Genomic DNA, 13,535 nt, shown 5'->3' with positions numbered 1-13,535 from the left:
GTGGGTGCCATGACCGTGAATGATTTCAAGGCGAGGTATGATAGATACTGTGTGAATGTCGAATAGTTGCTCTTGACATGATGTTAGGCCTCCCTCGATGAGTCTGTCGACTCCTTGGAGTTGCCTGAGATAATAATAATAATAATAAAAAATTGCTGTGGCCAGCATTATTAAAATGCTGTCTAAATATACTGCAAATACTATAGTAAAGTACAAATTCAGCCCAGATTAGACTCGCTACAAATTTAAAGCAAAAATTCTAATAAATTATAATGAAAACATATATTTTTTTTGCAGATTCATCAACATGTTTTCTCTATTGTTGCTCTCTGACAGTGATCAGTTACCCCAAAATTATTCCACAGATAGAAATCTCATTCAGAGAAGTTATTAAGATAAGAATATAGGATGGGAGGGGGAGAGAACAGTTCTGTTTGGAAATTGATCATAAAAATGAAGTGCAAATTTTTATACAAGGCATCTGTGAAAGAATTTCGGTTTGTTATTAATATTTATTAATAATATATACATTATTAATATATATATATATAAATATATATATTAATATATATATATATAAATATATATATTAATAAATATATTATTAATATATACATTATTAATATATACATTATTAATATATATATATATAAATATATAATATTTATTAATATATTATTAATATATACATTATTAATATATATATATATAAATATATAATATTTATTAATATATTATTAATATATACATTATTAATATATATATATATAAATATATAATATTTATTAATATATTATTAATATATACATTATTAATATATATATATAAATATATAATATTTATTAATATATTATTAATATATACATTATTAATATATATATATATAAATATATAATATTTATTAATATATTATTAATATATACATTATTAATATATATATATATAAATATATAATATTTATTAATATATTATTAATATATACATTATTAATATATATATATATATAAATATATAATATTTATTAATATATTATTAATATATACATTATTAATATATATATATATATATAAATATATAATATTTATTAATATATTATTAATATATACATTATTAATATATATATATATAAATATATAATATTTATTAATATATATATATATATATATATATGTCAATATATAATTTTTTCTTTGAATATCCAAATTTTGGATATTCAAAGAAAAAATCTCCAAATTTTGGTATACTTTGGTGAAATTAGATGTAAACCCTGTTGAAAGCTCTATCAAAAAACCCTCACTTTTCTGGAAGTAGCTCAATATTAATGGCTATGCTTTTCTCTTCAAACACTTTGATCTTCAAAGTGCAAATTCTTAAAACAGAATTCCAGGTTCAGTTATTAATATTTATTAACTGTGTCAACATAAAATATTTTCTTATTAAAATCTCAAAGGGAATCTTTCCATATTTTGGTGTCAGTTGGTGCTATTCGAGTGATCCAAAATATCAGATGCTGCTATAATATTTCATTCATAATCCATAATACTGTTTGTTTTCCTCTGTAAATAATGTATTTTATCTGACTCAGGAGAAAAAAGACCACTCTAAGACTATTTTTTATTTTTTTTTTGGAAGTTGTAGTTTATTCTTTGTGGCTGGACATTGTGCAGAAGTTGTATTTACATTTTACATGCACAAAATCTGTCTATTGTTCAAAACATCATGAACCACATACTTTGGTTCACGATGTTTCAACCTTGGTATCACTTCTGGGTCTGGCTCCCACTGATGAGACCCCAATAAAGGTCGAAACTGGTCTGGGTAATAGCCCTTCCCATAATGAATAGCATTATACATGTCCATAACTAAGGCAAGTGATGTGAAATCGTTAGCTTCTATATACGAGTTATTATATATTGCTTATATTTGGATAAAAGATGAAACCAAGAATAAAATTTCTTGGCATCTTTAATTTATAGTATAACCAAGTGAAAAAAACTTTCAGAATGCCATCTATGATGAGAATCTACTACTCAAGTTTTAAAAACAATGTCCATTTCTCAGAAACAATGATGCTGTGACAAATAAACTTATCAGAACTTTTCCCTTTATATGCTTTCCACAATTTTTTTTTCATTCATAAAATAACTGGTTTAATTTTATAATCCACTGTGCTTTCTCATGCAGCCATAGTATGACTGACTAGATTAGCATGTAATCAGCACAACTAGTGGCAGCACTGCAATAAACTGAGAAATTTTTCTTAAAAAAAAAAAAAAAAAAAACACATATACATACAGGAATATATATACTGTTCAAAACAATTAGTGGATATTTTGGTTTTCTTGTAAATTATAAAGTTATGAAAATAATTTACAAATGTAACACAATTTGTAATAAATATTGATTATTTAAACAATATCTCATTAATTACACCCTATCCATAAGTAAGAAATATTTATTCATGTATAAAGTACCCAATAGTTATAATTATTCGCAGAAATTTTAACTATCTGACAGAAACTAAAATTTCCCCTAATTGTTTTGAGCAGTGTATATTATATATTCCTGCTGAACTGCTGAAATATATAATATATTACAGCAATTAATAAATATTAATAACAAGCTCAAGTTCTTTCTTGAACACATTATATTATTATTATTATTCAGGCCTCCATGGAGTTAAAAGACTCATTGTGGGAGGTCCTTCCTAAGAAACACAGTCTATCAAGACTCATCAAGGGGAGGTCTCCTCCTCCCCCCAAGAAACACAAAGTCTATCATACCACACCTTGAACTCATTGACCGTTCTCGCTCTCACCACTCCATCAGGCAATGCATTCCATGGTTCAACCACCCTCCATGCAAAGAAACCACTCCTCACCCTCTTGCTCACAGTTTCCTTTCGTAACTTCCAGGGATGGCCTCTTATCATCACTCCTTCCCGCTGTTATCTGTGAGAGTCAACATGGATTTGTGAAGCGGTGCTCTTGTTTTAGCAATATGCTAGCCTTTTATGATAAAGTTACAAGAGTATTAGATGAGGGAAAGGCATATACTGCCATTTTCTTAGACTTAGCGAAGGCATTTGACAGGATGCCACATGATCAACTGATATTTAAGTTGCAGCACATGGGTCTGGATGTCAGATTGGTCAACTGGATTCAGGATTGGCTGTCCATTAGGTATCAGAGAGTTGTGTATGGTGGGGCAGTTTCAAGGAAGCAGAGGGTTACAAGTGAGGTCCCACAGGGCTCAATACTGGGACCTATATTGTTTAATCTTTATATCAATAACATTGTCAGTGGATTGCAAGGGGATATTCAGTTGTTTGCAGATGATGCGAAGCTGGGAAGGATTATTAGTAATAGTGCAGATGCAGCAGCCCTGCAAGAGGATTTGAATAAGCTAGATAGATGGGCAAATGAATGGGGTGTCAGTTTAATGCAGCAAAATGCAAGGTCTTCAGGTTTGTGAAACATCGATGGGACACTGCATACTCTATGGGAGGAGTTATACTGGAGGAAGTAAGGGAGACAAGAGATCTGGGGTTGATGATTGATAGAAACCTGAAATTTAGGGGACATATTGCAAAGGTGGTGAAGATAACACAGAGGATTGCTGCAATAATGAGAAGGACACTGACCTGCAGAGATAAAACAGTTATCATTCCGTTGTATAAGACCCTGATCAGACCACACTTGGACTACTGTTCTCAAATTTGGTCCCCAGGATTTGAAGGGGATAAATTAACTGTGGAAAGGGTACAAAGGCAGATAACAAAGATGGTTTCAGGACTGTACAATGATAGTTATGAGGATCGGCTGAGGGAATGTGGACTGCAGAGTTTGGTGGATAGAAGAAGGAGAGGTGATATGATTGAGACTTTTAAACTGTTGAGAGGTGGTTACAGGGTTGACACTGGGGAGTTCTTTCGCTGGGTTGGTTCGAGGGCTATATTATTGATTCATTTGTAAAGAGCAAATTATAATATTTGAAAGAAGTGAAAAATATTAAAAAGATGTAGATATTAAGTACAGGTAAACAAAGCAAAATCAAGAAAATTTCATGAAATCATTCTTATTTGGTGACCAAGAATAACTTCAGTGTATAGCATTTCTAAATATAACAGAAGCTGGCAGGTTCTGCTACTACTACTGACTAGTTTTTAGACACTTTTATTTCACTCATTTTGAAATATACATAAAATTAATTGAAAAGATAGATTTGAAGAGAGAGAGAGAGATTTAAGATTATGAAAAGGGAGGATATCAGTTAAAAAAAAAAAAAGAAATGCTAAGCAGAAACATCACTTTCATATCAAATACTCTGAAACTTTTTAAAACAAACCTGTAATTTTTTTTTTTTTTTTCAGATTAAATTCAAAGAAAATCACATTCAGCAGGATATGTTTTAAAATTATCACCATTTCAATTAAAAATTAATTAAAGTTTAATTATAAATTTATTTCAATAATTAAATATTTTATATTAATAAACAATCACAACACATTAAATTTTGATTATATATAGCTTTTATAATTATCAAAGAAAGAGTAAGAAGAAGAGCACAAAAATTAAGATAACTTTTGCAGAGAAGGTTCCAGGTGAAAGCTTAAGTTATAGACAATACTGCAATAGATTCATCTAGATGGGGGAAGAAAGTGGAAGCTTTTTTTTTTAATGCAACACTTCCATTCACAAAATGTCAGAAATATATTACAGCATGGAATAAGAATAGCATGAATAGCATATAGAATAGCATTGATAGGTTCTACTCTAGAAACCAAACAATCATTTTTCATGTTACCTCAGAACTCACATATTCAGCAAAGAAAATATCTGACACCTCAAGAAGGTATCAGATATTTTATAGGGTGTAATGGAAATGCTATCTACCTGGTTGACAATGTGCTTAGGAGTTTTCTGTTGGTCTTTATAATTTTTTTAAGAGGAAAGATATTACTGGATATGTTTTTCAGTTCATTCAATAAAATCTTTATTGGACATATGGCAAAGAATTCTGAAGTTGCACTCTGCGCCCAACAACGAATGCCTATGACAAGAGTTGCAGATAATAAATTTAACAAGAGACACAAATGAAATTTTTATTAAATAGAAGATATAATTAATTATATAACCATTCTAAGAATTACACAATATGAATTCAAAGACAATTATCTCACTCTCACAGTTAATTTCATTTCTGAGGGATGACATTAAATATCATATAAAAGTGAATATAGCGTTATTGTGACAATTAGACTCAGAAACTATATTACTGTGTTAACTTGATATACTGCATTTATTAATATATTTGTACCATGTGTTAAATTAAGATAGTTTTTTAAAAACAGCACCAAAAACCTGGGAGAACAGAGTGGCATCAAAAGAAAGGATAACATACAATTAATTGGGAGATGATCTTTATATTGATGATACGTGATGAAAATTGACATACAAATTTCGTTGATTACTACAAATTATCAGACAATTGACCAGGTAGTTAGAGTAAAGAAGCTCAGACAGTATAATAAAAGCATTGAGAACAATAAGAGGCAGGAAAGTGCAGAAATTGGTAAGTTACCAATGAAAAATAATAACAAAGTAAATAATAATAAAATGGAAGCCAATTAGAATATAAGAAAAAAAATTAATAAGGTAAGGCAAATAAAATTTGTGCTTGACAAGGAAGTCACTACTTTGAGCTTCCTAGGAGCTAAATAAAGGATAGGACAAATGCAGAAAAAAAATTGTAAGAGATGGTAGTGCTTGTAGGTACACATATAGTATGATAGAAGATAGGAAAGGATTGCTGGAAGAAGTGAGAAAGAAAAGTGGGAGGACAATGAAAATTGTTATGCATTACTGAGATACAATGGTTCTGAGTTAAGGAAAGCTGTGATATCATATGATCCAATGTGCAGATTGCATAGAAGAAAGTGTGAGTTTTTGGATGTGTGGAGTGAGTTTGATGGTAGAAGACTCTGTATAAAAGGGATGGCCTGCAGATGAATTGATTTGGTGTTAGCAGCCTGGAGAAATTATTTATTAGGATGAGATCTTATGCAGTGAGTCAGCAAAACCCAATAATCTTTGAAGGAACAGTGAAAATTGTGTGATACTCTATATAAGAAATTTATCTGATGAATGAGTGGACTTGTATGCTTTGGGTTTGGAATTTCTGAGTGTGCCTGGTGATTGAAAGGAGACACTTATCCAACTGGGCCAAGCTGACTGCAGATATAAATATATGAAGGAGCCAGGAGTTAACTTCTTATATCTGTATACAGGTTGAATTTGTGACTTTGGTGAATGTGCCTATGATTGTTTGCATTAGTGAAACCTGGCTCTCAATCAGAGTCACTGGAATCAAGTGTCGAGTATAACAAATGCTCAACCATATAATGGGTAATATGAAGGAAAGACTGGAGAAGCATCTATGAGGCAGGTTCCAAAAGTTTCTGACCTGACATACAAAATTTGAGCCAATTTTAAAACACTGTACATGACAGATAGCACCATCTATGGGGAGGATAGTGTATCAGTTTTAACTCTCTACCTGCATCATTCAATTAGAAGTTCTTATTTGACTAACACGTGGCATGCTAAGTGGCTGTAATACAGTCATACTCTGAAGTTACACGGTAGGTGGGACCAACAAAAAGCACGTGATGTTGATTACGAATTCGTGTAACTCAAGTATAATTTTGCATACAAACATACAAAATATTAGTTAATTGGGACCAAAGGTTTACAAAAACACCTATATTTTTAAGAAATATAATCATAATTGAAGTTTTTCGTACATAAAAAAAAAGAAAGTTATTTCTATGTCAATGGTTTCTTAAAATCTAACAGATTCGTCTGACGGCATAATGTCTTTTTCTTGTCACGCAAAATTTCTTCATAGCAAGCTAATGATTTTTTATTCCTTACCTTGTGGCTACAATTCGTTCCTCGTTAGAATCTATGTCCTCCAAAATCTGTAACCCTTTCTTTTATCATTGTTCTTACTGTGGATTCCTGTAGATCAAACTTCTTTGCTAGCTCACAAATTTTCATTCCGCCTTCAAAATCCTTAATAATGTTGAGTTTTTTCCAAAGTCAATGTTTTTCTTTTCTTGCTAGCTGCAGAAGAATTGGATTTGCTTCCTTTGGACGACATTATTATTTTTTATGTGATAAAATTTTTATCAAGAACATAACATTAAACAATCGCAAGGTTTGTAGACTATAAAAATCATGTATGAATGGAGACCGCGCGAAACACGTTAGTGCTTGTTCACAGCATGTGCGACACTGCCAAACACGGCCGGCGCCAGAAAGATACGACTAGTGGTGAGGCGTGAAGTGGGACGGGAATACGTACATATATGAAACCGTGTAAGTCGGGGTATGACTGTATTAAAAATTGAGTACCGCAAGTGTGAAAAAGTTTTTCACCAATGAAGGGCTAACTCCAAGTGCAATCAAACAGAGATTGGATGGTTTTTTTATGGGGAAGCTTCTCCTTTATATTTTTATGGGGAAGCTTCTCCTTTATATTCCGTCATGAAAGAATGGGCTAAACAGTTTTGCCTAGGAAGAGAGAGAGAGAGCTTCACATGACAAAGGTCAGTGCAAGGTGGGTGCCTTAACTTCTCTCTTCAATTCAGAAGCATCATGTGACCTTTTTTTTTGCAAGTTTTTAGAGATCTACCAAGGGAATTGGAGAGAAGTGCCAGAATCCATTTTCACCAGGGATGAAACTATAGTCCTTTATTATGATCCTTTTTCCAAAAGGGAATCCATGGATTGCAGCAAACCAGGCGAAGCTCTGCTAACACTAAGCCAATATGGCTGAAGAAAACAACTGAAGTCAGTTGTTTTCACCTCAGGATTTGCTGACCATGCTTTGGACACCTGCCACAAAATACACTGGAAGTATGCCACTTTACTACACCACAGCAAGTATAAATATGAGAGTTGTTGGAAGTTTATTTACTTGGTTATACTATAAATTAAAGATACCAAGAAATTATATACTTAGTTTAATCCTTTATCCAAGTGTAAGCAAACAAAGTTTGCACCTAAAGCATTTTCAGGACTGGGGCAACTCGTGGTAAAGGTGGTATGACTTCACATCACTTCCAATAACCTTTCTCTAATCCAGAGTAATTTAATAAGGTGTGACACCTTTTGGCAACTAGTATAGGAAAATATGACTTCTGCATTACTTCAACCTTGGTACTCTGGGTCTGGCTCCCACTGAAGAGATCTCAATAAAGGTTGAAACCAGTCTGGGTAGTGATCCTTCCCATAATGCATAGCGTTATACATGTCTGCAAGGAGATGTGCTTTGCATTATGGGATACTAAGGCAGGTGATGTGAAGCCATACCACCTTTACAATGAGTTTCCCCAGTCCCGAAAATACTTCAGGTGCAAACAAAGTTTGCTTACACTTGGATAAAGGATTAAACCAAGTATATGTAAAATTACGTGTTAATTAAGTAAATGTCTGTGCCATTGTTAAATAACATTAATTATTTAAACTTAACATTACTTTTCTTTGCTGAGTTCAACTCCACTGAGTTAGGCATATAAACTACTTTAACATAAACCTCTCAAGGGTTAATCTTACTGTGACCAATTTCTGTCCCCCTGCTATTAAACAAACTTTGTATTATAAGTAAATTTAATGTGTGCAGTTCCCCACTTTCATACAAATCAAATTAGAAAATTTATTTTTATTATCAACTGCGCCATCTAATTTGAGTAAATTTTGTTAGAAAGTTAGGGTGAGGAAAAACAGGAATTAATCACTAAATCTATCCAAATTTTCTATATGCAAGTCGTGACTATTAGTATCTTATTATGCCCGCAGGTTCACATTTTTTTTTTTTTTTTTTGGAGACAGTGCATTAGCCAAAGGAACAGATCAGATCAGGTAGTTACAAAACAAAAACATTTATTTTTACTAGACCAGAAGTACATTTACACTAGAGAGATTTTGCAATTATCACACTTTTTCAAACAGGTAATACAATCTGTATGACAAAACTCCCAATTATTAGGTAAACTCATTAAACATAAACTATGGACATACTTGCACACTGCAGTAACAGATTAAATAAAATTCTTCCTTCAAATACTGACATAATTTAGCCTGACTATATATCAATTCTCAAAAGTACAGCTCCCTATACTAAACTAAGTGCACATTCAGTTTTAACAGACAAGCTCTCTAATAATATTCCCACAAAACTTTGTGACTTGGTTACAGCCGTTTTCTTATAGGCACATTCATGAACCCGAGATACACTTTCTAACTATTTACAAAAATATTGCCTATTCGCATACTCACCATAAACAAAGAGTCCAATATACAGCATACTTCTTCAGGACTTTAGCATCTTCTTTTGATAAACTTCTTGGCTGCTTGGACATCATAGGCAGTTGCCAGTAGATGTTACCTCCGTCGGACATTCAATATGGAATCAGTCTAGTTACCGCAGGGCTTGCGTGTAACTGCTGAGGAAATCGGTCTGCTGCGATCTGGAGATGTAGGTCCTACAGCATTCGATGGGAGAAAAGCCCTGAGCAAAGGGCCACAATCTCCTTTTATGTAAAAATGTCACCCTTTGTTCTCTATTGATGTCTTTTCAGGATTAGCCTCTAGCGATAACATCATTTGTGCCCGATCGGTCAAACGGTTGACCTTGCAATCTTTGGTTGGTGTTTCATCATCGCTAATCTGGCATAATCTCTACTTACAGCTTACTATACAGTCAATGTATATGCACTTTTAGTAACATCTATTTAGCACATTATATTTTACTAGATCTAATTGAGACATTTAAGTTGGCAAAAGATGATTACCAAGTTCACGTGGAAGAAATTTTTTGTCGAAAGGGTAGAACAAGGGGACGTACCTGAAAGTTGCATAAGGAGTAGGTGCTTTGCATGGAGAGTGGTTGGTCAGTGGAATGCTCTGCCTGACATTGTAGTGGTACATGGAATGGGTTTAAAGGATGGTTTGATGAGCTTTGTGTGTAACAATGTTTGTCGCCCATAATGAGTCTTTAGATTCCATGGGGTTTTGGTGCATTAATAATAACTTCTAATCAATTTTTTTTTTATAATTGTCCATTTTTTTCTGAATCCCCCCCCCACACACACACACATTATATATTTAGTTTAATCCATTATCCAAATGTAAGCACACAAAATTTGCACCTGAAGTATCTTCAGGACTGGGGAAAATCGTGGCAAAGGTGGACTAACTTCACATTATTTGCCTTAGTATCCCATAACGTAAAGCACGTCTCCTTGTGGGCAAGCTTCCCATAATGCATAGCATTATGGGAAGGGTCACTACCCTGACCAGTTTCGACCTTCACTGAGGTCTCAGTCTTCAGTGGGAGCCAGACCCAGAGGTGGTAAAAAGGTTGAAGCAATGCAGAAGTCATATTTCCCTATACGAGTTGCCAAAACATGTCACACCTTATTATTAAATTACTCTGGATTAGAGAAAGATGTTGGAAGTTTTTTCACTTGGTTAGACTATAAATTATATATTGTTTAATCCATTATCCAAGTTTAAGCAAACAAACTTTGTGCCTGAAGTATCTTCAGAACTGGGGCAACTCGTGGCAAAGGTGGACTAACTTCATATCACTTGCCTTGGTATCCCATAATGTAAAGCACATCTCCTTGCAGACATGTATAATGCTATGCATTATGGAAAGGGTCACTACCCTTCCAATAATGCACAGCATAGTCCACCTTTGCCACGAGTTGCCCCAGTCCTGAAGATACTTCAGGCACAAACTTTGTTTGCTTACACTTGGATAATGGATTAAACTAAATATATAATTTATACTTTAACCAAGTGAAAAAACTCCTGCCATCTTTCTCTAATCCAGAGTAATTTAATAATAAGGTGTGACACGTTTTGGCAACTGGTATAGGAAAATATGACTTCTGTATTACTTCAACCTTGGTACTCTGGGTCTGGATCCCAGTGAAGAGATCTCAATAAAGGTCGAAACCAGTCTGGGTAGTGATCTTTCCATTAATGCATACATCAAAGGGGCTCGTACGAGCCCTTTGACAGTAAAAAGTGCCTTAGAAGATAGAAATATAAGATCTGATAATGTTGAAGTCTTGACAGGTAACATATTGATTTGGAGGAAAATTGTAGATAGGAAGTTAGTAATGGTGTAAGTTTTTCATGCAGTACTATCATGTCCTGTACACTCCTTGAGGGTACACATCAGGAATTTGATGATAATGAAACCTCTAATCCACACATAGTACATTAGTACTACATGTGGAATATGGGTTAGAAAAATTAAAGACAGAAACTTAAACTTACATGAAATAAATTTATTAGCTGTGTGTAATCATAGGCATCCTCAGTCCATTAGGCAAAAGTTTTGCCTAATGGACCGAGGATGCTTATGATGTGTAGGAGAAATTTTACAGCTAATAAATTTATTGTCTTTTTTCTAAGTATGTCAAACTTATGTACCTATATTAAAAGCAGCTAAGTAAGAGATTGTTGACAATAGTCTTTGAATATGACACATCCAGTATCAAGAATTCTGCTTAGGCATTTATTGAAAAACTGACTTGATGTCATGGTGTTTACCAAAGTTGTGATGTTCAGGGAATGCCTACTATTTATTTTATTTCATTCATTTGTCCAAGAAATGTATTTTATTCTCTTTCAAACTGCTTACCATCTATCACACAGTTATCAGAATTCAAAATTCAAAATAAGAGATTGTTGACAATAGTCTTTGAATATCACACATCCAGTATCAAGAATTCTGCTTGGGCATTTATTGAAAAACTGACTTGATGTCATGGTGTTTACCAAAGTTGTGATGTTCAGGGAATGCCTACTATTTATTTTACTTCATTCATTTGTCCAAGAAATATATTTTCTTCTCTTTCAAACTGCTTACCATCTATCACACAGTTATCAGAATTCAAAATTTGCTATCATACCTTTTGTTAGCATCTTCACCATCCACAATGTAGCATGAGGGAAAAAGACTGAAATACCAAACACCAGCTTCAGGGTATGGCACCATAATTGATCCTAGACGATTCTGCCAAGAACTAGTATTTACTTTAAGGGAAATTTCAGTGGTGCAAATTCCATTATCTGTAATACCTGGGCGAACTCCATATGACAAACAGCCATCCACAGATATATTGTGACCTGTAAGATTCTGTAAGAAAATAAATTTCAAAATATCTCCCATTAAAGGAACTCTGAACATAAAAACAACTGTTGGTTTAATAAGCAATAACATATATGAGTCAAAATTGGAAACATGAAACATGTTCCCCACTAACAAGGAATCTTTGACATATACATTAAGTATAAAAACAAAGAGCTGTCAAAAATATGATATAACAAGTAGGATGATTTACTTAGGAGAATATTATGGAAACAAGCTTTAAACAATGCACTATCAGCATAATAATGTTAAGTGATTGTGTGCATGAGGAACTACAATTATCTGTGTGATGAAACTTATGAAGTCAATAGCATTTTCATGTGGTAATATATTGTAACTGTGCTTACATTAAAAAAAAAAGAGAAAAAAACAGGAAGATACAATTAATTAATAAAGAAACACGTAAAAACCACAGTAATATCTTTAATTAGTAAAAGGACAAATATTTTGTACTAAAATTAATAGTACATCTTCAGTGTCTGTTACAGTAATAGGAATGGAATACAAGCAAAACATTCGGTGGATCACCTATTAAAATACAATTGTTACCGCGTGCTAGGAAATAATAGAAAAATAACAAATTTAATCTATTAAGATAAATGGTTTTTTTACATAAGATAAAAGTCTTCCAGATCTTTAAGAGAGACAGACAGTAATTTCTATTTAAATTCGGTCGATGTAAGATAGTTTCTCAACTTTCTTTAAATAAGCGTTCATATTTGAATCTACATCTATGGAGGAGAACAGCTTTATCCCACTGGACACTATGAGTAGAGTCCATACTGTGCTGTGCCAGACCAGACTTCAGAGGTTTGTTATAATCAATATAATATTGATGTTCTTTTATTCATTTTTCCAAAGAACGGCCAGTTTGTCCAAAATAAGAGACATTGCATTCGCAAGGTATTTGGTAAACATCAGCCAAAGATAGAGAAGATAGTTTGTCTAAAATAAGATGTCTCTTATTTTAAACAAACTGGCTGTTCTTTGGAAAAAAGAATAAAAGAACATCAATATTATATTGATTATAACAAACCTCTGAAGTCTAGTCTGGCACAGCACAGTACTGACTCTACTCATAGTGTCCAGTGGGATAAAGCTGTTCTCCCCCATAGATGCAGATTCAAATATGAATGCTTATTTAAAGAAAGTTGTGAAACTATCTTACATCGACCGAATTTAAATAGAAATGACTGTCTGTCTCTCTCAAAGATCTGGGAGACTTTTATATTATGTAAAAAACCATTTATCTTAATAGATTAAATTTGTTATTTTTCTATTATTTCTTAGCACACGGTAAC

The 13,535-nt window shown here is 32.8% G+C and overlaps 1 protein-coding gene across 1 annotated transcript in view; it reads right to left on the bottom strand.

Annotated features, from left to right (window-relative positions):
• The window catches only part of LOC150104223 (transmembrane protein 8B-like), a 167,888-nt gene that overhangs the window by 70,877 nt on the left and 83,476 nt on the right, over positions 1 to 13,535 (bottom strand). Inside the window, exon 7 of the mRNA XM_090396236.1 lies at positions 11,996 to 12,222. Within this exon, the coding sequence (XP_090252362.1) occupies positions 11,996 to 12,222 (227 nt within the window). The remainder of the gene's footprint in view (positions 1 to 11,995; positions 12,223 to 13,535) is intronic.

This window comes from Typopeltis vanoorti, chromosome 8 (assembly GCF_054136105.1).
Source record: "Typopeltis vanoorti isolate ZY-2024b chromosome 8, IOZ_Tvanoo_1.0, whole genome shotgun sequence".
In the NCBI taxonomy this organism is placed as follows: Eukaryota; Metazoa; Arthropoda; class Arachnida; order Uropygi; family Thelyphonidae; genus Typopeltis; species Typopeltis vanoorti.
The sequence above is the reverse complement of the archived record's forward strand: the minus strand, read 5'-3'. Positions and strand labels throughout refer to the sequence as shown.